The sequence below is a fragment of the Haliotis cracherodii genome, unplaced genomic scaffold, assembly GCF_022045235.1.
Source record: "Haliotis cracherodii isolate W230 unplaced genomic scaffold, xgHalCrac1.p SCAF_2, whole genome shotgun sequence".
In the NCBI taxonomy this organism is placed as follows: domain Eukaryota; kingdom Metazoa; phylum Mollusca; class Gastropoda; order Lepetellida; family Haliotidae; genus Haliotis; species Haliotis cracherodii.
Genome location: NW_027266275.1, coordinates 61,339,062 through 61,364,169, shown reverse-complemented (window position 1 = coordinate 61,364,169; position 25,108 = coordinate 61,339,062). Strand labels below are relative to the sequence as shown.

General features: G+C 40.7%; 1 protein-coding gene across 1 annotated transcript in view; it reads right to left on the bottom strand.

The window, feature by feature from the left end:
- Positions 1–5,900: 5,900 nt before the first annotated feature.
- Positions 5,901–25,108, bottom strand: part of LOC139468318 (fas-binding factor 1 homolog) — a 37,626-nt gene continuing 18,418 nt past the window's right edge. Inside the window, exons 16-30 of the mRNA XM_071250207.1 lie at positions 23,916–24,116; positions 21,698–21,817; positions 21,084–21,184; positions 20,820–20,867; positions 20,077–20,235; positions 19,412–19,519; positions 17,953–18,092; positions 16,646–16,764; positions 15,802–15,924; positions 14,524–14,667; positions 13,600–13,818; positions 13,272–13,409; positions 12,548–12,665; positions 11,817–12,001; positions 5,901–10,485 (exon numbers count right to left, since the gene is read on the bottom strand). Of these exons, the coding sequence (XP_071106308.1) occupies positions 10,405–10,485; positions 11,817–12,001; positions 12,548–12,665; positions 13,272–13,409; positions 13,600–13,818; positions 14,524–14,667; positions 15,802–15,924; positions 16,646–16,764; positions 17,953–18,092; positions 19,412–19,519; positions 20,077–20,235; positions 20,820–20,867; positions 21,084–21,184; positions 21,698–21,817; positions 23,916–24,116 (2,004 nt within the window). The 3' untranslated portion in view covers positions 5,901–10,404. The remainder of the gene's footprint in view (positions 10,486–11,816; positions 12,002–12,547; positions 12,666–13,271; positions 13,410–13,599; positions 13,819–14,523; positions 14,668–15,801; positions 15,925–16,645; positions 16,765–17,952; positions 18,093–19,411; positions 19,520–20,076; positions 20,236–20,819; positions 20,868–21,083; positions 21,185–21,697; positions 21,818–23,915; positions 24,117–25,108) is intronic.

The window sequence follows — 25,108 nt, the reverse complement described above, 5'->3', positions numbered from 1 at the left end:
GAAGGCCTGGTAAATATAAAGAAGGCCTGGTACAAAGTGGTCTCAGCAGTAAGATGTTCCTACACTGCATGCAACATTAGCTTCAGGCAGTCATAGTATTGTGAGAGCTTTGTAGAACAGGGCCCATCTGGTTTGGAAACAAACTAGAACAAAGGTGTTGGGTACCATTACAATCTTGGTCAAACCTATCTTTGTCTATCTAGTTGTGACTATAGTTTCAGAAACACAAGCTGTCTGTGCAATGTTTACAGTCTGAATTGAGGTGTGTTCGAGGGTGATTGCCAAAATGAATGCGAGGCTCAAAAAGTAATGTAAAACAAATGTTGGTGTTGGCTGCAATCAGAACGATTTAAAAACATCACTTTAAGAGATTCAAGATCCAGAGTAGGTTTAGATCCTGGTTCGATCTGAGTATGTTTCTAGGTTTGTCAGCACCATACTCATACTGGTTGGTGGTAAACGTCTGAAAAATACTCAATCTCATTGAAATCAGATCTTAGTTCTCGTTACCACTAAACAAAGATCTGAGGACATCCCACTACGGGTCACGTCAGACCGACTTTTCGCGAACTTTGACCGATCAATGGAATGACAAACAAGAAGCCGACAATAGCCAATCAGAAGGCAGCTTAATTGAGCTTTACGGCACGAGTTTCAAACTGGCGACTACGCTCCGAAACATATTTTGACATACACTCGATTAAAAAATTAAAAACGGAACAAAAGAACATTCTGGAATGGCTAATGGATGGTCTTGATTGTATGAATACAGACATAAAAATAACTGTCGTTTGGAATACCCTGTGTGTGTGTTTTTCGAGGTTACACGATCAAAAATCACATTCTAACCATAATTTTCATGATCTGATAAGTGATGCTCTGATTGGTCAGATGAAAGGTCGTTCTGACATGACACGCAATGGGATGTCCTCAGATCTTTGTTTAGCGGTAGCGAGAACTAAGATATGATTTTAATGAGATTGGCAAAATACTTCAATTCAGGCTTTCCTCCCACATTCAGCTAACAACTGGAATACTGTTCAAAGCAAAGTTAAACTCAACTCATTCAAAGTCCAGAATGTCTCTTGATTGTCCATGACATCAGAATGCTTGGTAGATATACATGTAGCTGTTTGTTCTGCATATTCGGAACCCCAAAGTTAAAACAAGAAAACCTGTAATTGGGCATAGTGACATGGATGCTGAAATCATTATATTTTGATGTGATTCATATGCGACAAATATCTCTTGAATTGATTTATCTCCAATTCTCATGACCAGGCAGCTAGATGTTTTGGAGCCTGGGTAACTTGGTAGTACCCCCAGTATCATGAAAATGTATGGATTCACGAATTCATAATTAATAATAATAATTATTTATATAGAGTTATGCATTGAAATCCACTTCATGTAACAATTTATATATTTAAGAACTAGATACCATAAGAAATGATGGCTACATAATAGACATTTGTTATATCATGGTTGGTCTATGTAACAAGGTTAAACATATATTCATCAAAATCATGACATCTAACATGTCAAACATTCCCTTTGTATTTCATCCTGCACGTGTTATGTAAAAATGAAATTATTTTTGCACATTGTATACAGATTTATATAAGTTTATATATAATTTATTCGGAATGTGAGTAGTTGTAGGAAATATGCGGTAATGAGCTTCATAGTGTTCATTCATGTTCGTTTTGTGTGATTTAGTTTAATAAAGAGTCTACTTGATCTTGGAGTGTCATTTTGTGTTCATATCTGCTATGTGTGTGAAATGATGCACACACTCCATTATGTAACATGGTGCTGAAACCGGCCTGTTGAATTGCAATGAATGTTACGAAGACCTTGTTCTGTTATTCTATCAAGACTTGCTGTGTGTACACTGTTGAAATCCGATGTGGAAACCATGAAGTCAGTTCATTGGGGTACCCGTGAAGATCTGGGGTAGAATAGGTCTTCAGAAACCCATGCTTGCCGTAAAAGGCGACCATATGCCATACGCCATCATATTGGTGAAATAATGCTGAGTGCAGCAATAAACAAACAAGTCTAAAGGACGTCGTTGAACAGCCCAGCATGAGAACTTTGGCAAAAACTAAGAAGTCTTGATGGATCAGTAAAGCTGCACTCAATTTTGAAAATTTATGAATAATTTAATGAAACATTTAAAAACACTTATTAACATATATTTGTATTTCTGTTAAAGAAATTTACCTTAACCGTTCTGATTTTGCCTCCTGTGTTTTGCCAAATAACCAAAAAACTCTTTAAGAAAAATATAAACTTGGTCTGACCTAAATTATACTAAATACAGAGGTTGTCATACACCTTCATGTAATCTCATTCTTCTTCAAGAAACATAGCCAAACAACTGTTTCGTGTACAAAATGTTTATTACCCAGTTGATATGCACCAGTAAGGTCACAGATGGTTGACATTATATAAATATGATATGCTTGTGTATATATATATTATAACAGTTTGATCACAACTGCCATCCCTGGCATACATCACTTCCACATCAATCCGGTGGGTTCATGAGGACTCTCTACCACAAGTTGATATATAATATTACAAACGGACACCAATCTACCAGCACTACAAGTGCAGAAACTACATATTCCCACCATTATAGTACAGGGCACCGAGGACCACACCTGTACCATATCCAATGTATTCTCCAAGGCATCAGGAACTTATTATAGTTATCAATAACTAAATAATATTAACTTTTTAAAATCAAAACTTGAGTAACTGCTGTAAGTGTAGTGGATAGAGCGTTGCCTTAAAAAAGGAAAGTAAGTATTTGATCCCCTGGATTCGTCAGACCAACATAATGGCATTTAGGTATTAGGGGATAAAACAAGGACTTGGTCGGCTAGGAGTCAGTATGTGTCTGATCCCTACGGAAGTCCATGTTAAATTGCAGTCAGAGCACTGTAAACTAGCATTCCGTATTCAACGTAATAAGCGCCCAGGGTACTCTCAAAATTAGAAATAGGGAACTCTTATTACAATGTTATTTTGACAAGATAGACACAATTTTTATGGATAACAACTTCTTTAATACTGCCTTTTTACAGTATTAAAGAAGTTGTTATCCATAAAAAAAAAAAAAAGTTGTTATCCATAAAAATTGTGTCTATCTTGTCATCCGTCAACTTCTAAGTAATGCCTATCAAACAAATGTTATTTTGGTGAAAAAAACCCACTTAAGTTGAAAGATCAATTTCGTGGTTTATGCTGACAGCCTGAATGTTTATATACGACAGATATATTTTTCCAGAATTTAATTGTCCATAATTAAGGGTGCGTATAACAAACGAGTGCATATTACAAGTAAGTCTTTTGTACATTGATCAATCAGAAGGGGTGCTAATTGGGATTGTTCACTAGCCAATATATATCAGTAAATATCACCGTGGGTGCTTATTAGAGCGGGGCGCTTATTACGTCGAATACGGTATATGTCTAGTACAAGCACACAGACATGTGCGTTGCTCTATAAGGGAAGTAATCTTGAACACGATGATAAACCCGAATTTACCTCACCTCAGAACTCTGTCTCTTTGAAGATTTAAAGTGTAATGCATTAAACATGCAGTACACTTTAAATCTTCAAAGAGACAGGACTGGAGATGGGTTCGTAGATTGTAAACAAATATATCACAATACAAATTCTGTTCTTAACAAGTTGTAAAATGTCTGGTTCACTTCTGTCAGAGCAGTACAGCATTGGGGTGTGACTTCTTTTTTTACCCCAATCACATGAAACCAACATCATCGGTCTTGACAGGTGGTTTGATGTGTACACAGAGGCTTGACCCATCTGTAAAACTTTACAGTGCATATTATCATAATTATCATAGTTCTATCATCAATAAATTCATACTGTCAGTTACTTTTGGGTGTGTAGCTTCCAACAAGTTCAGAGAGGAAGTCCCTGACAGAAGATTCTCCCATGAGAATAGACATGGAAGAAACAAGGCTTTATTTTCAGATCTTAAATTGAGACCCATTAGTGCAAGACTATCTTAAAGTGAATCTTAAAGTAAGGTTCTGAGCTAAAACATCTACTGACTCTTGTACTTCAGGTTTGGTTTGTTTGTTGTTAAACACCGCACTCAGCAATATTCCAGCTGTATGATGGCGGTCTGTAAATAATCGAGTCTGGAACAGACCATTCAGGGGTTGGCATCATGAGCATCGATCGATGTAACTGGGTTATGATGACATGACTGACCACCTGATCCTATTAGACTCTGATGACAAACATGGGTTGCTGAATTCTAACCCGGATTTGCACTTAATGATGTTCCCTGGTATGAATAAATTTAGAACTAGTGATATATGTTTGGCTTGGTATATATTTATCTGGCGTTTAATGAACCATGCGGTCAGGATCTGATGAAGCAATGAACAAACTGGCCTAACAACCCACACCCAATCCATTAGACATTTCTTTCAACCAGCATAGGATGCTGGGGGCCATTCTAACTCAAATCCCCACAGGGCAATCTGTATGTAAGAAGTGTGAATATCACAGAGTGCTCAGTGACAACCTTTTCCAATAGATTTTGAAGTTTAATACATAGGTATTTTAGAATCTGTTTGATTTAATCTATCTTAGAAAAATCTAAATACCCTGCACATGCTGACATCAAGCATCCGTAACATACAGACTTATGACACTGTCTTGCTATCATTGGTTCAGCTACCCATGCTTGCTGTAAGATGTGACTAACAGGATCGGGTGGTCAGGCTTGCTGATTTGGTTGATGCATGTCATCATATCCTAATTGCGTGGATCGATGCTCATGATGTCAATCACTAGATTGGTCCAGACTTGATTATTTACAGACCGCCGTCATATAACTGGAATATCGCTGAGAGCGGTGTTAAACAACAAACAAACTAAATCACTAAACCTGCCAAGCCAAATCTATGGAACATGGCTGTGTGTCTGGGAAGTCAACAAATATCATAAATACTATTCATACAATTCACACGATATCGCCACTGTGAGCCATTGAATACAATGAGGACTTAACTAACTGCATATTATTTCAAAAGAAGTTTATCTGATATCATGCAGCTTGGTATAAACTTAGCAGTGGTTTCTACCAGGAAACTGGTAGCACACATTCTTCCTGTTTGAAATCAACAGGCCTGGCGATGGCAATGTTTACTGTGTTACCATGGATACTACTACAGGACATGCTGATGTATATTTCAGAACAGGAAACACACTCCTTCCTTGTATGCTATTTCCAGTCTTTATAATAAACCATAGGACTGTTCACAACGAAAAACACACTAAATCACGTTGTGAGTATTGATTGATACAGTATTTGCATTTTCTAACCTTTGAACTAGTTAGTGCAGATCTTTCAGATTTAACGAAACTACAACTTTTTAATAAAGGCGAAATACTTCTTCCTGTACTGTATGTGAGTGAGTGAGTGAGTGAGTGAGTGTGGTTTTACGCCACTTTTAGCAATATTCCAGCAATATCACGGCGGGGGACACCAGAAATGGGCTTCACACATTGTACCCATGTCGGATATGTGTATTGTGTATTTTGATATACTACTCAGAAGAACTTAAAGAACATCAGATTTTTCATGACTATAGTTTATCCGACATGGCTCTTCTGTTAAGTAGGTCATGTAGTAACTCATGATTTTGACATTTAAGTACAACTAAGGGGAATTACTGTCTTACCAAATTTCCAGCTGCATCCCAGCGGGGAATACCTAAAGCGCGGTTAAATCTACAGCTAACCTACCTCTACATTGAAAACACAGTATGTTTATCTCCATTCTACCATGACTAAATGAAACGCGAACTCTTTGGTGTTAGCAAATATACTGAGTGAAGCGGCTTGGGTTGAGTTCAGTGTTTTGAGTGGGTTATCAATCTGAATTACGGAATCACCGTACAAAATATGTCGCTGTATATACTCAAGCAGTTTGTTTACACCGTAAAACTTCACTTGAACATATGACAGGTATTAAAAGCATATAAGCACGGCAACTTGGTAAGCTAACATGAGGTGGGCATTCCTAAAGAAAACAAAACAAGCTTTGCAAGGCTTTCGCTCTACATCGAGTGTCACCATTATGACGTCATATCACTCATTGTGATGCAAACGATATGACATCACTGTCGTATATAGAAAAGCACCAAAATTCCACACTCTCTGTTGTCTCCAAAACGTAAATACATTCCCTTTGTTGATTTCTATCGTGTTTTTCTGCACGAAATGTATTGCCACACATCCTTTGAATATTATAGTAACCCCATTCAAACCAGCTGTTTCAATCAGAGGTTGTTTTTTTTGTGATTAATAGCCTCTGATTGACCAATCAGAATCGTCTAAATTCCAAATTCATGGTAGAATGCTGATTATATATGTAGGGTTGGGTTTTCATTATCAACATTTTGATTACATCATTCTACCAGTGTAACTGATGGGTAAGTCTTTTGCCCTTGACATTCAACACATTAACAAGAGTGTCAAGGTCAAAAGGGTTACTTGATACTCAAAAAATCATACAAGGCGGTCTCATAGGTGAGGTTTCTGGATTGACAAGGTTGATACATATGCTTGAGTTCATAGGATACAAGAGCATACACTACAATGTAAAACAACAGGTTAATGGATGATATGGAGTCATACCCTCAGGTTCCAAGGCACAACATAGGCTCCTTCCTCATAAAACACAATAAAATATCACAGACATTTAGGAGGGCAAATAAAATGTTTTGAGCAAAATACATCTCAACGTATCAAAACACTTCGATCACCATACATTAAAATTCAAATATCTTTTGTCATCACAATAGTTATCTCCCCTTGTAACATGTACAACCCTTGATTGAGGCTTAAAAAAGTAAAAGAATTGGTTCTCAGGCAATGACTTTTGAAACTAAAGTGCAGGCAGGCGGTGCATTTTGTTGTTGTTAGGTTGTTCAAACTATTATGTAACCAAATATGTGTACCATCAACCTGGGAAAGGGTCTCCCTACATAAACAAGCATACAAACTCCTATAGCCAGCATGACCATAACACGAGATACACAGTAAAGCAGTGTGCATGTAAAGGGAAGTAACTGTGTGCTATATTGATTGCATAGTTTTTAAGTATTAGGATTTTTATATTTTTTGGAAAATGGAAATAAAAACGAAACATGCAGTGGACTTTATGATGATGCGCACAGTGCCTGAGAACCAAAACTATCATTCTTTTTAGATTGTTGTAGCACAATATGATGGGATTTTGTGGAGCAAATTCCCCACGTTTTCACAAAGAATGTGATAAACCATAAGCGGCGAATACTAAGAGTAGCAGGGGTAAGACTATTGCTCATATCTAACTTGTCGCAGCTTAATTTGGACTAGTGTTTTTTGCAAATAACTAGATTTTTTATGCAAAAAACTAGTCCCTTTAAATTTTCACTAGTCTCAGACTAACGGACAAGTGGCAATGTCTATCCCTGAACTAGGATAGCAGAGTTTTTATTGAGGACAAGAATCTATTCAACAATAAGATATCATCTGAAGTCCAGTCCCCTGTCAGACAGCGGTGTTTGAAATTATTGTCCCATGAGGATTTTTGCTTTAGTATTTGAATTTAACATCCTCAAATCTTTCCATATTATTAACATTAGGTTATGAGAAGCATCCCTCAACGTTATCACTTAATTTCAAACTGTTTCATATATCCCTGAAGAAAAGTGATTGAGTATGGTTTTACGCCACTTTTAGCAATATTCCAGCAACATCACGTTGAGGAACCCATGTGGGGAATCGACCCGGGCCTTTGGTGTGACGAGTGAACGCATTAACCATTAAGCTACCCAACCGCGCCCCCTGAAGATAAGAAATTGGGTTGGACAAGCAGCCAACTCTTTGTCTGAAAGTTCTTGTTTGAGTTGGTGAGACAAAAACAATACTTTCAGTCTGAAGTAATGCGGTCTATAGCCAAGTACTGAAATAGAAACACAAAACTAAACTGCTTATTAATGGATCTTAGACATCAGTGTCATGTAAATACTCTTTAAATACAGGGACGAGAATGGATATTTCCCTTTTCAGCTGAAACTTCTTTGCAATGGAGCATGGTCCACAATTTTGGGGTGTTTATGGGGGAAGCCAACAAATTTGTGGTCACTAAAATAGGCGGATCCGCTGAAGATCCTCATCCCTGAGCATATGAAAATGACATCTTGTACAGAAAATGCTATGTTGAAGTCAGGGACAAAATGTGTGGTTATCCAATTATGCAAGTGTTACAGATTATAGGTAGATTACAGACACTGACACATTACAGAGGATTCATGGTTAATACTGAGATTCTGTAGATTATTTGTTAACTTGATTGTTTAAAGTCAAACATCAACATATTTGTAGAACGTAAGGCCTCATGCAATGGTCCGCACAGAAGACACTGGGATCACAGAAACAATAGTCCAAGGCAACAGCAGACGATAATGAACAGAGTTAGGTAGAACTGGTCACTCTTTGTTACGTCAAAGTTTCGTTGTTATTTGGTAAGTTACTGTACAGACAGGGATGATCTATTGACAAGTAATTGGACATTACATTAAAACATGTTATGTAACATATACGTGAACTGTTTTGTTAATAAACTAACAAATATCAGGGAGATATGCAAAGTCGTTCAACAACACATCAAATGCACAACATGCTTATCATACCAGTATAAATTTGTGAGGACCAATGGTGACATGTCTTGAAGCACACTCAGTAAGACATAGTGGTTGGCATGAGTGAGTGAGCGTGTGTGTGTTTGGTTTTATGCCGCTTTTAGCAATATTCCAGCAACATCATGGCGAGGGACATCAGAAATGGGCTTCACACATTGTACCCATGTCAGGATTCAAACTCGGGTCTTCGGCGTGACGAGTGAACGCTTTAACCACTAGGCTACCCGACCACCCCCTGGTTGGCATGACAACCATGTGAGTGTTGTACTGACATTACTCCTTCAATGTTGTCTTAAGGTGTCTTCCCGAGGCAAGCCTGACCTCTAGCCTATATCCAAGCCTAGTTTCTACCCTTGCCACATAAAGGCCACTTTTCTAGGCTCGAACCTGGCACCACCTAGATCACGAGTTGTGCCCCTTGTAATGAAAACGCGATATCCAATCATTTGCTGACCATTTGCTGAATCATGGGCTGACCATTTGCTGACAAGGTTTTGCTTGTCTTTAGCTTTAGCAAATTATGTTTAGTTGATCGGAAAAATGCCATAATACATATGTAGTCGACTCTTTGTACATGATTGCCATCTGAATCTATGGTCTTGGCTACTAGCACATAGTGAGTGAGTGAGTTTTGGTTTTACGCCGCTTTTAGCAATATTCCAGCAATAGCACGGCAGGGGATACCAGAAATGGGCTTCACACATTGTACCCATATCGGGATTCGAACCCGGTCTTCAGCGTGACGAGCAAACGCTTTAACCACTAGGCTACCCGACCGCCCCACTAGACGTAGAGGACTGCTACATGACGTATATGACGTAATCTAAGCATGTGTTTTGTTTATTTAAAGCATAAATAGTTAAGTATAAATAATAATTGTTAAGCAAGTTTGTCTCTGAAGCTGACTTGTCTCGCATCAAAACAGTGTGTGTACTCGCGGGCAGATGACCATGCCGCACGCTGATCACTGTCAGATTAACGAGACTGATTAATTCGTTGCAAATTAGGCGTGTTGGAGTGCGAGATTAACGGGTCTAAATAGCACTGATTTAATCGGTTCCTATCATTAGTGTCAGATAAAGCCGATTGTCGGGTTAACGAGACTTGACTGTACATGACTACTACGGGACCAAAGGACGGACACATGATGTACACAGGAGGGCAAGATGAGTACAGGACGGACACGTGATGCGTATAGGAGATACAAGACTACGACACGGACGGCCACAACACACAAACTGAGACAGCAATCAGTCCATTGTCTGCATCCCAGCTTGGTCCTCTTATGACCTCCCAGCTTCACCTCAAACGTCCATTGTTCACAAAAATATCTTGGCAATATGACTGTAACCCCATTTTAACACATGACAGTTGTAATGGCTACAAACAGTCTGTGTCAAGCCCTGCACTTCTAAAGATCTATGTCGGGTCGGGTCCAATTTCTGTCTACATTATGTTCGGATTTCACTGCCGTTACACCGACTATTGCTGTATGCAATTTCAAAATATTCATATCCAATGAACTGATCACACTTGACCCACTCTTAGGACGGAAGATGATTAAAAATGCAAGCACTTCATGCTACATCTGATAGTCTCAAACTGCAGACATCATTCCTTCATCTGTAATTCAATGGATGACCGGAACCGCTAGTGAGGTCAGATTTTCTGTGAGCCATGATATGGAGAATGTTTCAGTGTCTCTAAGAATATGCTTTCCTCTTCCAAGTACTCCTTGTCCTGAATTGAAAAATGTCAAATTTAAATGAGAATGCATTCCAATTACAGTTAAGTTACAACAAATCCACGAAAAAACAACAACATAACAACACATATTCATTCCAAACAGATAACTCCAATCTAAATCACTTGTTGCAACCTTTCAAAACGCAAGTCCAATCTTCGCTTAATTCCAGTTCGTAACTAGAAAGGTGCACAGAAGCAGCTCCATCCCATCGAAGAGAGTGCTTATGTTCTCATTGAAAGATGTTTTGTATTATCAGGAATTAAAACCAAGTATTCAATGTTTTGACAATGAAAAGTTTCTTTTGACCTTGACCTTCATTGGAGGTCATCAAAAGCATTACTTGTTGCAAACATATGTGGTGTTAGAAATACTGACAATACTTTCAGAATGAAACTATTTCAGGAGTCATTCATAAGTGAATGACCTTCAAACTGACCTTGACATCTGACACAATAGTGACAAATGATAACTGATTGGAAATTGCTTTGATTTTGCAAGAATGAATACAAAATTTCCTGAAATTTGAGCCATGTTTCATGTGACCTTGACCTTAAACAGGTCACCTAAAAGTTGATGCAATTGATGAAATCATTGTGATCCAATGAGAAAATATTCTGCAGGGGCACATAGGCGATACAACATGTCTGAAAACGCTAGCATCTGTCAAAAGCATGTGGTTGAGAAAATTTTGGCAGAGATGGAGCATCAACCCTTACAGATGGAGACTTCACAAAAGACCAGTCACTACACAGCTGTGTGATGGTGTATCATAATATATAAGATAGCTACACGATCAATCGCAAAGAATAATGAAGACATTGCATGGTATATTTCACGATAAAACATTGGTCTATCACGACGTCATTTCTGGAGATTTGAACATTCGCTCGCAACTTGATGACATATATATGACGACGTTAGTTTTGAGAGGGGAGTGTCTGGTGAGTTGTTCCCCATAGATGTAGCTGGGTAACACAGTTAAATGTGATGGCCGAACAATCGCATCCCAAAGCAGGAGAGATACGACAATCGGTATTGGGACAAAAGATACAGGTAATCGAAGTGAGGATTGTGAGAATATCTGGAAAATACCCACCGTTGCATAAAATGGACTTCTATTGCGGAAGACATCATTATTTAAATACGGGTAAATATTGTTAAAGCTTGTACAATTTATGGTCATCCTTAAAGAGTTTATATATAATGTTGATATCTCGTATAAGAAACAAACGACTTGACTCTCCCTGCAGTGTTTTAGTGTATGATAAACCACTCCCATTTGTCTTTTATTTCATAAGTCAAGCCAACTCCCTCACTAACTCACCTTCAAGGCTTCAATCTTCCACATACGTACTGATCTGTCTGCTGCTATCGATGATGTTATGGACTCGATGGCGTTGAAGGACAAATTCATACCCGAATTACCATGATACATCATGTTCCCAGCAAGCATTGGAGTTCGCATACCATTGACAGGGGACATCATCAGTCCTCCCGTCGTCATGGGCACTGCAACAAAACACAGAGGACAGTGAGGACATTGGGAGGACTATTATGCAACAACAGAAACTATTCATTCGGTGACTTAAGGAAAAGTAATGTGAGGTGAGGTTAAAACGTGTTTAACGTCGTGTTCAAGATTATTGCACAAAGTGGCATTACATAACCATGGTCCCCGTTATGATTCCGGGGTAGAATAGGTCTTCAGCAACCCTTGCTTGCCGTAAAAGGCAACTATGCTTGTCATATGAGGCGACTAACAGGATCGTGTGGTCAGGCTCGCTCACTTGGTTGATGCGTGTCATCGATCCCAATTGCGTGGATCAATGCTCATGATGTCAATCACTGGATTGTCTGGTCCAGACTCAATTATTTACAGACCGCCGTCATATAGCTGGAATATTGCTGAGTGCGGCGTTAAACAACAAACAAACAAACAAACATAACCATGATTCGCTACTCTGGAAATTTGTTAATCTGGACAACTGCAATTGGACCCTAACATTCTGATTAACAGGGTTTCACAGTATGTGAGAGATGGGAGTTTCCACTGACTGTGTGCAGGAACAAGGTTGGAGTCTCCAGGTCGCAACGGTGTCCGACAGTTTGTACACAGAGAGGAGTTCTTCAGGTTTTCCACATCCTTCTTCTCCTTAGCAAGTCGCAACTTCTCCTGAAAATAAACGATTCTTAACACTGCAAGGTTTATAATTCAACATACCAAAAATAAAAGGCGACTAAGCTTGTCATAAGGGGCGACTAACGGGATTGGGTAGTCAGACTCGATGACTTGGTTGATGCATGTCATTGTCTCCCAAATGCGTGGATCGATGCTCATGATGTCAATCACTGGATTGTCTGGTCCCGGCTCAATTATTTACAGACTGACGTCATATAGCTGGAATATTGCTGAGGGCGGCGTTAAACAACAACAACAACCAAACATATAAACCCAATCTATTCTCAGTCCATGACTGTTGAGAATTTGATGTGGGTAGGCAGGGCAAATAATTGTTTCTGTGAAAAAATATTCCATTTTCACTCAATGTGGTCTCGATTGATGTTCCAGCAGATGAATAAAGATGACCAGAAAGAGGATGAAATCCATAGGTCGACCTTGTCTTCACTGCTACTACAGCTGCGAAATGCCACTTGAAAATACAGCCAGGTTACACGATGTTACCACCCCAAACCCAGCCCATTTGATCAGCTTTCCTGACAAGCATGTATTACTTGTGACCAAAACCTATCTCAGCTCCTTGCAGTGTCTGTGCCCTACCTCCGAGATGTGTTCCTCCATGTTCCTGATGTTCTGGAGCTGTCGCTGTATCTCGTCCAGACGCTGGTTGTGCTGGGACTCTATCTGTCTCGCCTCCAACAGCGACTTCTCTCCATCTCGGTGAGATCGCGATGCCAGCTGCAAAAAGAAGGACTTTATAATAGTTTCAGTTGTTATTAGTCTTACGAAAAGAATTCAGTCCCAACACATGAACTATCACATGAAACTTCAAGTCGGGAACATACTTTCTTATTGCATTGAGATAAATCAGTTTCCAGCTTTCAGAAAGGGCCCACTGCACCATGTCTAAAACGTCCTGTGAACTTACCTCACTCATCGAGTCGACTTCTGCAGACTTCTGTTTCACCTGTATGGCCAGGTCAGACAGTCTGTCCTTCTCTGCATCAATCTTAGCCTTCTCTCTCTCCAGGCGTGTTCGTTCTGCATCCATCCTGTCTTCCTCTCTGTGCAGTTCCTGTAGTCTCTGAGATGACTTGGAACGCTCCTCAGCTATGGATTTCACTAACACATCATACTCAGCCTCAGCCTGGAAAACAAAACATCACCCGTCAGAGAATACTCCAAGATGTCATTTTCATTTTTCTTTTGGTGTGAAAATGAAAAGGTTTTTTCTTTTGCCCAAAAGACTAAAACCATAATGCTGTCATTGGACTATTTACTGGTAACCGAGAATCAGGGATACATCTTGTCCTGGCCAGAGGTGAGGTGAAATGGAGTTTAATGTCGCGTCTAAGAATATCGACTTTTGTAGCGACGTGCATGCACATGTGTGTGTGAGTGGCTACTTGTACTTGTCCAGACAAATGCTGATTTTATAGTGCTAGTCTACTGAGATACCCAACTCAGACATACTGACTATGTGCCGACCAGTCCTTGTTTTTTCCCCCCTAATGCCCAGCGCCAGGCAGGGTAACAACAAGTACCATCTTTCAACGTCTTTTGGTATGACACGGCTAGGGATCGAACCCCGGAACTTCTGCTCTCCGGGAGGGTACTCTACAACCAGACCGTGGAGACCAGAAAAGGCAACTTTCAGTCACACTTTTTTTGTTTACAAAATTTCTTGTTTACAAATATGTTTACCAGAAATGCCACACATGATGTGAAGCCATTCCATTTAATGAATACCAATGATAACAACAACAACAACAACAACAACAACAACAACGTGAATACACAGATTCAAGATGTGAAATCTTTATGAGAAATAATAGAATGGTATTTCACTGACCTGAGCAGCTTTGATGGAGTCACTGTTCATTTTCTCTCTCATCATCTTCTGATCAATGTTAAACTTGGTCCTCTCCTCAGCCAGAGCTCTCCTTTCCTCATTGATCTGGTTCATAGATGACCTCTGTTCCTCCAGGAAGGCAGACTGACAAGGAAATACACAATCTACATAACAAGCTTCTCTGTATTCCCCTGGGGATATTGAAATACTACAACCTAATTGCCTGCCCAAAAACATAAAGCTGCCAGACACATAACATTGTGCATGTGAGTTGCATATCATGTCCCTCTCAGACACAAAGTCTGTCACACCCTGACCTTCTCCCTGACATAAAGTCTGCCTCACCCTGGTTCTCTCTATCATGTCCCTCTCCCTGACACAATGTCTGCCTCACCCTGGATCTCTCTATCATGTCCCTCTCCCTGACACAATGTCTGCCTCACCCTGGTTCTCCCCGTCATGTCCCTCTCCCTGACACAATGTCTACCTCACCCTGGTTCTCTCTATCATGTCCCTCTCCCTGACACAATGTCTGCCTCACCCTGGTTCTCTTTATCATGTCCCTCTCCCTGACACAATGTCTGCCTCACCCTGGTTCTCTCTATCATGTCCCTCTCCCTGACACAATGTCTGCCTCACCCTGGATCTCTCTATCATGTCCCTCTCCCTGACACAATGTCTGCCTCACCCTGGTTCTCTCTATCATGTCCCTCTCCCTGACACAATGTCTCCCTCACCCTGACACAAAGTCTGCCTCACCCTGGTTCTCCCCGTCATGTCCCTCTCCCTGACACAATGTCTACCTCACCCTGGTTCTCTCTATCATGTCCCTCTCCCTGACACAATGTCTGCCTCACCCTGGATCTCTATCATGTCCCTCTCCCTGACACAATGTCTGCCTCACCCTGGTTCTCCCCATTATGTCCCTCTCCCTGACACAATGTCTGCCTCACCCTGGATCTCTCTATCATGTCCCTCTCCCTGACACAATGTCTGCCTCACTCTGGTTCTCTCTATCATGTCCCTCTCCCTGACACAATGTCTGCCTCACCCTGGTTCTCTCTATCATGTCCCTCTCCCTGACACAATGTCTACCTCACCCTGGTTCTCTCTATCATGTCCCTCTCCCTGACACAATGTCTGCCTCACCCTGGTTCTCTCTATCATGTCCCTCTCCCTGACACAATGTCTGCTTCACCCTGACCTCCCTATCACAATGTCTGCCTCACCCTGGTTCTCTCTATCATGTCCCTCTCCCTGACACAATGTCTCCCTCACCCTGGTTCTCTCTATCATGTCCCTCTCCCTGGCCTGCTGCTCCACCCACACCCTCCGCTCCTCTTCCAAGGACTTCTGCTGTGAATCCAGACGACCGTGGTCCTGTTTCACCTTCCACCGTTCCTATGAGATGAAATATGTACAAGTTCAAGACTGACTAGATCATTTAACCTTTCACTAACATGAGTGGCATGGCTAGGCGTGGAATCAATAAGCATTTGTAGCACTCAGATGTTGCTAATTTGTGCTCAAGGATAATTACAGCCCATGGACACACATGGATGGTGAAATTTATAACAAATTCACATTACAAACTTTACCGCTGCAGTCAGCAATATTCCAGCCGTATGACTGCGATCTGTAAATAATTGAGTGTGGACCATACAATACAATGATGGACCTCAGGAGGATCATTGTACACGAATGGGATACATACATCAACCAAATCAGTGAGTCTGACCACCCGATCCTTTAAGTCGCCACTTATGACAAGCATGGCTTGCTGAAAACCATTTCTAACCTGGAATTTTCATGGGGTTCATGCCATTCTAAGATCTACCTTACGTACATGCCACAGATGTAAGAATCCATCTCAGATCTGATTTCTACTATGGATCTAAGTCTTACACATTCACTGCATATTAGTTCCATAAACATGATCAATACATAGTAACGGTCCTAGATTAAACATGAATTTTGTATCAAGCTGCCTTCCTCAAACTTCTTCTCTAAAACCAGTAGTCCCAGTATAGTAAAGTTACATAAATGAAGAAAATAAGTGTGAATTATGAGTGACTGACTTTGAGTCTACATACAAGTGGCAGAGACAGAGCCAATCACTTACCTCATCCAGCATCCTAGTCTGATCTCGGAGTTGTGACTCCATCCTGGCGATGAGATCTTCTAATCTCTTCCTCTCATTCTCATTGTCTCCCTCCTGGCGAGTGAGACGCTCCTGCAAAACTACAACACGATATACGTTTCAATAACGGCCCATGGTTGTATACACTGTTGCCTGTCAGATGTATTAAAAGTGCATCCATTTCCCATTAAAACACTATTAATTCATTAAAGTGTACCATGAAACTGTGCTTGCGAAGAAATTAATGGTTGAGACAAATACCATTAAATTCAAGGCCATTTCAAGGCTCGAAGCTTTGTTTGTTTGTTTGTTGTTTAACGCTGCACTCAGCAATATTCCAGCTATATGACGGAGGTTTGTAAATAAATCGAGTCTGGACCAGACAATCCAATGATTGACACCATGAACATCAATTTACGCAATTGGGATACAATGACACGCATCAACCAAGTGAGCAAGCCTGACCACACGATCCTGTTAGTCGCCTCATATGACAAGCATAGTTGCCTTTTACGGCAAGCAAGGGTTGCTGAAGACCTATTCTACCCCGGATCTTCAAGCGTTAATTGCACAAAGCATTAAATCTGTTTGATGAAAGCAACATAGATGATTAAGTCTTAAAATACCATTAATTACTATGAGCCTATAAAATTTAGGATCACTAAACCTCAGACTTAATGACATTAAAAAACATTAAATGGTTATATTCGACAAAAATGTTTGTGTAGTAGGAGAAGGAAGGACAACACTACCCAAACTGTATTTAACTTTGTGAGTCGGCAAATGCATCAAGGCACGGGCTGGGCTAAGCCTGTTGTGTTTTCTGTTCAAATCTGTTGCCGTGGTGGATTTCAGTTATGTTTAAATTCACCAAATTATATGGAGATATCTTTCTATATTTTTGCTCATATTTTATCAGTGTTTTAAATAATCTCAGCAAAGAACCATTAAATATACTACTCAAACAAAGTTAAGAACCACCTGATTCTTTCATATTACTACAGTTAATCCGCCATGCCTTGACAGATTAACTACAGTAATATGAAAAAATCGTGGTCCTTCACTTTTTTTTAGTAGTATAGGATAGCATAAATCCATCTGCAACATATTTAGCAGTGTTTGAAATAATCTCAACAAACTTAAGTCCCAACTGTTAAATATAATGGGACATCGGCAACATGTTGTAGCAACTATTTTACTTGTGTCTATCTAATTTCACTCGTGGTGTTTGTTGGGCAGGAAAGCTGGAAAGATATCAGTTATTGACAACTACATTGTCACAGACTTACTCCGGAGTTGTTCGTCCTTGGACTTGAGAGTGATCTCCCTGTCGTCCAGCCCCTGGCGGTGCCAGCTGTCCACCTTGTACTGCAGCTCCCCAAGGTCCTTGGCATTGTTCTGGATCTGTTCCACCACCGCAGTCAGGCTCCTGGAGCAGATACATAGTCAGGCTCCTGGTGATATATATACAGTCAGGCTCCTGGAGCAGATATATAGTCAGGCTCCTGGTGATATATATACAGTCAGGCTCCTGGAGCAGATACATAGTCAGGCTCCTGGTGATATATATACAGTCAGGCTCCTGGAGACATATATACAGTCAGGCTCCTGGTGATATATATACAGTCAGGCTCCTGGAGCAGATACATAGTCAGGCTCCTGGTGATATATATACAGTCAGGCTCCTGGAGACATATATACAGTCAGGCTCCTGGTGATATATATACAGTCAGGCTCCTGGAGACATATATACAGTCAGGCTCCTGGAGCAGATATATACAGTCAGGCTCCTGGTGATATATACATGTATACAGTCAGGCTCCTGGAGCAGATACATAGTCATGCTCCTGGAGACATATATACAGTCAGGCTCCTGGAGACATATATACAGTCAGGCTCCTGGTGATATATATACAGTCAGGCTCCTGGAGCAGATATATACAGTCAGGCTCCTGGTGATATATATACAGTCAGGCTCCTGGAGCAGATACATAGTCAGGCTCCTGGTGATATATATACAGTCAGGCTCCTGGTGATATATATACAGTCAGGCTCCTGGAGACATATATATACAGTCAGACTGTAGAATTGGCGTCAACACATATTTTCCAAATCGTTTCAGGTTTTTAATCAAGGTGCTCACATGATTTAATGCACTTCGCGACATAAGACCCGTTATCACAATATTGATCTTGATCATAGATCTGATCGTCTTGACTGGGCGCCGCCATTTTGTTTGAAGTAAACGCAAGTGATATGCCACTGGTGGCACTACGATCAAGCCCGGAAATTCCAGCCTAGTTCGGCAAGGGTGGAAACTAGACTTTTATAGTCAGTTATCTCCCTTGCCTCGGGAAGAAAAAATTTAATATACTTGCTGTATTATTGTACATAGTGAGTGAGTGAGTTAAGATTTAACGTCACATCGGCAATATTTCAGCCATATCGTGACGATATTGTACATAGCATCAGATGATGCATTAGTTAACACTGAAGGTAAACGTATGACTGTAGCAAGTCTTGTATGTATGGTCCTTTAAGCTTCAAACTGTGGTATGCCTTTGTTCCTGACACTTTACACTGAGGTACTTTCTCTCCAGGTTTCATATGATGAAGCTACACATCCATCACAGATTCTAATTGCCACAACCCTGTGAAAAAGATCGTCACTGGATCAATGTAGATCAGGCATTACCACAGATTACACAATATCCAACATGAAACTGTCCTCTGGATCATATGACATACTTGGAGGTATCGTGTGCACTGGCCACTGCTTCGATCTCCAGGTTTTTGGCTTTCTTCAGCCTCTCTATCATCTCTTCTTGCTCTCTCTTTATTTCAGCAACTGCCAATCTGAAAGGGTTTACAGTTATACAGTCCTTTTCTGTACTCATTCGATTTCCTAATTTGTCCCTCAGCCTATCTCAGTACATGTATAATTCCTTCTGCCTATCTCAGTACATGTATAGTTCCTTCTGCCTATCTCAGTACATGTATAGCTCCTTCTGCCTATCTAAGTACATGTATAGCTCCTTCTGCCTATCTCATTACATGTATAGTCCTTCTGCCTATCTCAGTACATGTATAGTTCCTTCTGCCTATCTCAGTACATGTACAGTTCCTGCAGCCTATCTCAGTACATGTATAATTCCTTCAGCCTATCTCAGTACATGTATAGTTCTTTCTGCCTATCTCAGTACATGTATAGTTCCTGCAGCCTATCTCAGTACATGTATAGTTCCTTCTGCCTATCTCAGTACATGTATAGTTCCTGCAGCCTATCTCAGTACATGTATAGTTCCTTCTGCCTATCTAAGTACATGTATAGTTCCTCCTGCCTATCTCAGTACATGTATAATTCCTTCTGCCTATCTCAGTACATGTATAGTTCCTTCTGCCTATGTCAGTACCTGTGCTGTTCCTTCAGCTTCTCCATGTCGTGGGACTTAGCCCGCTCCACCTCCTCCAGGTTCTTGTAGTTCTGGCTGGCGATGTCTGCCTTCTCCTGCTCCATCTTCCGCACACGCTCCAGGTGGTCGGCCATCAGCTGCTCACTCTCGTTCCGTAACCTTCAACACACATCCACACCACAAGGCATACAAACTGCATCCGAAATATTGGACATTAAACTCCCTCTGTCTGGGCAGATAGTGTTTCTGTTAGTATATTGGTATCAGAGTCACTGTCTGCTGGAGGGGCAGTCAGGTAGCCTAGTGGTTAAAGCGTTCGCTCGTCATGCCGAAGACCCGGGTTCGATTCCCGACATGGGTACAATGTGTGAAGCCCATTCCTGGTGTCCCCTGCTGAGATATTGCTTGAATATTGCTAAAAGCGGCGTAAAACCATACTCACTCACTCACTATCTGCTGGAGACATTTATGATGCACCTATGTGAATTCATGCAACTCTGCTGAATAATGAAATTAGTAAAATCTAGATTTTACATTTGTATATTTATCCTGCATTACTCTAAATGCATTTACCGCTGATTTTTTACAGAAAGATGAAGCTGTGTGAAGTGCAACTAGTTGTGTGATCAAACCCATCACACAGCCTCCACTTCTTTAGCTAAACCTCACACAGCTTCGTCTTTCTGTAAAAAATCAGCATTAAATGCATTTAGGAGTAATGCAGGATAACTTTAAAAATTTACCTGGTCTCTTTCTTGCGATTAGAATCTTCTAAAATCTGCAGTCTGTTTCTGAAGGAGAAAAAGAATCAAAATATTAGTACATCAGGTTACTTTCAACTTATACTTGAAATATTTCCTACAATCAAACCTAAAGTTACACATGCATTCAAAACTGATTATGTCAATTTTGTCTGCAAGTAAACATACTAAAATCTCTCCAACATTTGAAGTAAACTATGAGTGACGTTATTTATGGGAATTATTATGCTAAGATAAATTTCCTACTTATATGATGCCTCTATAGCCATGATCTCCTCCTCGTATCTCCTCCTCGTACTGTCCAGCAACGACTCTGTATAATGTTTCTCTATCTCCAGCTTTCGAATCTGATGAGAAAACCACACAATCCAATAATTCATCTCACAGAAGCACACAATTCTACACAAACATTCATGATCATTAAACGATATCACAAGACCTTTAAATAACACAATGTTCATCAGACATTCCAAAATCTAAATGAGTTTCCACAGCAATGTTGTAGATACTGTTTGTCCCTAATACTACTTCAGCTTTTCAATTATTGTGGGTGAGTGAGTGGGTGGGGTGGGGTGGGGTGGGGTGGGGTGGGGTGGGGTGGGGTGGGGTGGGGTGGGGTGGAGTGAGTGAGTGAGTGAGTGAGTGAGTGAGTGAGTGAGTGAGTGTATGGTTTTACGTCATGGGAAAATGGGCGTCACACATTGTACCCATGTCGGGAATCGAACCCGGGTTTTCGGCATGACGAGCCAACGCTTCAACCACTAGGCTACCAAACCACCCCTATTGTGAGTAGACATAGTAGACACTTGTGTTAGGAAGATACCACTAATAATGAAGATATAATCTTCTGTCAGGTTTACCCTTGATTGAGCCTCTTCTAAAGATCCAGGAAGATCGTCCAGACGGCCACCGATGCTATTGAAGGACTGTGGAGTTGAGGGGAAGGGCGTCGACCCCAGGACTGGGATACTAGGTGTAGTCTGAAACATGGTCCACATGGAAATTGATGGCATTATTCAAGTACAAAACACTTTGGAGTCTACTAATATCCTGGCATCATTCTCATTAGATTTTAGTAACAATCATATGGACTATGTCAGTTCAGCGTCTTGACCAAACAAAATTTTACTTGTCTTGGACTTCAGACTGTTGCTGGTGTCACACACTGTAACATGATCTTATTCATGTATTTGAATTCTCAAATTTGAAGGATAGCACACATTTGGTTTATTTTTCGATTTTGTCTCTGAACGGGTAACATTAGCTGAAAAAAGTTATGGTTCCATAATCACAAAAATAAATTGTCAACATAGAAAGGAAATGTATGATTTTGCCCGCCCTTGTTATATTTGTGAAAAACAGAACACAAAAGGTTGGTTGTTGGTTGGTTGGTTTGTTGTTTAACGCCGCACTCAGCAATTTTCCAGCTATATGACGGCGGTCTGTAAATAATCAAGTCTGGACCAGACAATCCAGTGATTAATATCATGAGCATCGATCCACGCAATTGGGATACAATGACATGCATCAACCAAGTCAGCGAGCCTGACCACCCGATCCCGTTAGTCGCCTTTTACGACAAGCATAGTCACCTTTTACAGCAAGCATGGGTTGCTGAAGACCTATTCTACCCCGGAATCTTCACGGGTCAAACACACAAGAAAATGATGAGTCTGGACACCTGAAATGTCCATGCAGTATAGTGCTGAGCTCCTCAGTGTCATCTAGTGTGTCAGTCACAGGGACACATGGAATAGCAGCTGTGGCTGCCTTAGGCATGAACCAATTCTCATTAAAACCAGAACTTAGTTCTCGCTACCACTAAACAAAGATCTGAGGACATCCATTACGGGTCACGTCAGAACAACCATTCATCTGACCAATCAGAACATTGCTTACCAGATCAGGAAAGTGACTGTCGGATTGGTTTTCTAATCATGCAACCTCAAAAAGGTTAACACGGGTATTTCGAATGACAGTTTCGGGCTGTACGACTGATTCCGTCAAAATGTCTCGCTTCAAAGGGATGAACATCTTTAGGAAGAGACGTCGCATAGCACGTGTGAAGTACTGCCATACAACCTCAACCTTATATCAGACATTCCAGAATGTTCTTTTGTTCAGTTTCAATTTTTTTTACCCAAGAACTTCAACATATTTTCAAGCATACTCTGAAATGGAAGTCGCCAGTTTGAAACTAGAGCCGTAAAGCTAAAATAATAGCTGCTTTCTGATTGGCTAATGTTGCCTTCTTTAGTGTCATTTTCATTGGTCGGTCAATGTTCGCAAACAGTTCTTTTGACATGACCCGTAATGGGATTTCCTCAGATCTTCATTTAGCGGTAGTAAGAGCTAAGATCTCATTTTAATGGGATTGTGCTTGAAATGGACACAATGGCCACACTGTACATATCATCATCATCATCATCATGATCATCAGTACCAGGTGTACGTGTTTCCACTACTCAATCATATCTATCCTTGGGATAACACTCAGGATAACCTTCGATTCTAAAGTGGCACAATATTAACGTAATTTCTCTGCCTACCAACATTTTTCTAACATTCAAAATTAAGTGTCCACTCATCATTGTGAAAGGCTGTGTTACTTTTCTTCCTATCAGTCTCATAGCATGCAGGTTTGATTGGTTGACTAAAAGCCACATTCCTATAACTCTAATTTACACCAACAGTTAATCACAGGGGTAAAGACCGGTGAAGATCTGGGTAGTACAGGTCTTCAGCAACCCATGCTTGCCGTAAAAGGCGACTATGCTTGCCGTAAGAGGCGACAAACGTGATCTGGTGGTCAGGCTCACTGACTTGGTTGATGAATGTCATCATATCCCAATTATGGGGATCAATGCTCATGTTGTCAATCACTGGATTGTCTGGTCCAGAATGTTATTTACAGACCACCATCATATAGCGGGAACATTTCTGAGTGCGGAGTTAAAAAAAAACACAAAAAAAAACCACAGGGGTAAATGATGCTGTCTCACATAATATCCTGTTGGGGCATGACAAAACTGATTCCAAATATATTCCGTTACTGAGACGAAGACAAATCCTAACTACCTGTGGAGAGGTGTGGTACTGTGACTGAAGGTCTTGCATCATCCGCTGTAGTTGAGCCTGCTGTTGTAGCAGATGCTGCTGCTGCTGGAAGTCCGGGAGATGTGGCTGGGGTTGGTGTTGCTGACTGGGCATGGGAACTGGCTCCTCCAGGAAGTCCTGTAGAGACTGACTGTAACCTGGGCCTGTGGTTACTATTGAACCCTGCCAAACATACAGTTTTCACACATCACAAGCAGTTCTTAACAATGAAGCAATTGCATCAATCATCCATGCATGGTTTCAGACTCACAGTCCAGGGTCCCGTTTCACAAAGCGATCTTAGCACTAAGATGATCGTAACTCCCATTCTTTAACATAGGCTTATGACAGTCGTAGCGCTACAATCACTGTGTGGAACAGGGCCCTGGAAAATTCAGAGATACTCAAATGTGAAAGTCTACATCTCCTTGAGACAAGGGAGTTAACCGACTGTAAAAGTCCAGTTTCCACCCTTGCCGAACTAGGCAACAATTATGGAGTTAAATTTTGGATGGACTAATGAGTCTATGCATAGTCCAATCAAAATTGCTTAACGAAATCGACATCCGGTTCATTAACAACATGGATTTCAAGGTACAGATTTTGGTTGATTGCAGGATTTGCAAAGGATGTGTACTGTCAACTGGGCTTCGACAGATATTTTCCAAAACTTTTCATGTTTTTAATCAAGGTGCTCACGTGATTGGATGCACTTCGCGAAGTAACACCTGTTCTATTACAGTATATACCTTGATCATCGATCAAATTGTCTTGACTGGGCGCCGCCATTTTGTTTGAAGCAAATGCAATTGATATGAGAGATGGAATCCGATTGGTCAGTAGGGGGGACATAGAAGGAACATAATTCGTAACAGCCACTGGTCAAGCCCCAAAATTCCAGCTTAGTTTGGAAAGGGTGGAAACTGGACTTTTAGAGACAAACAAAGGTTATAATCATCTTCCAGTATGTGAAGCCTAAGAATAATTTCTATCCTTGAGCACTTCACAAATCACTCATTTAGATATCATGAGGTGAGGTGAGGTGAAATGGGGTTTAACATCGCGTCCAAGATTATTGCACTTATATAGCGACGTGCATGCACATGTTTGTGTGTGTGGCTGCTTGTACTAGTCTGGACTGATGCTAATTCATAGTGCTAGCTCACTGAGATACC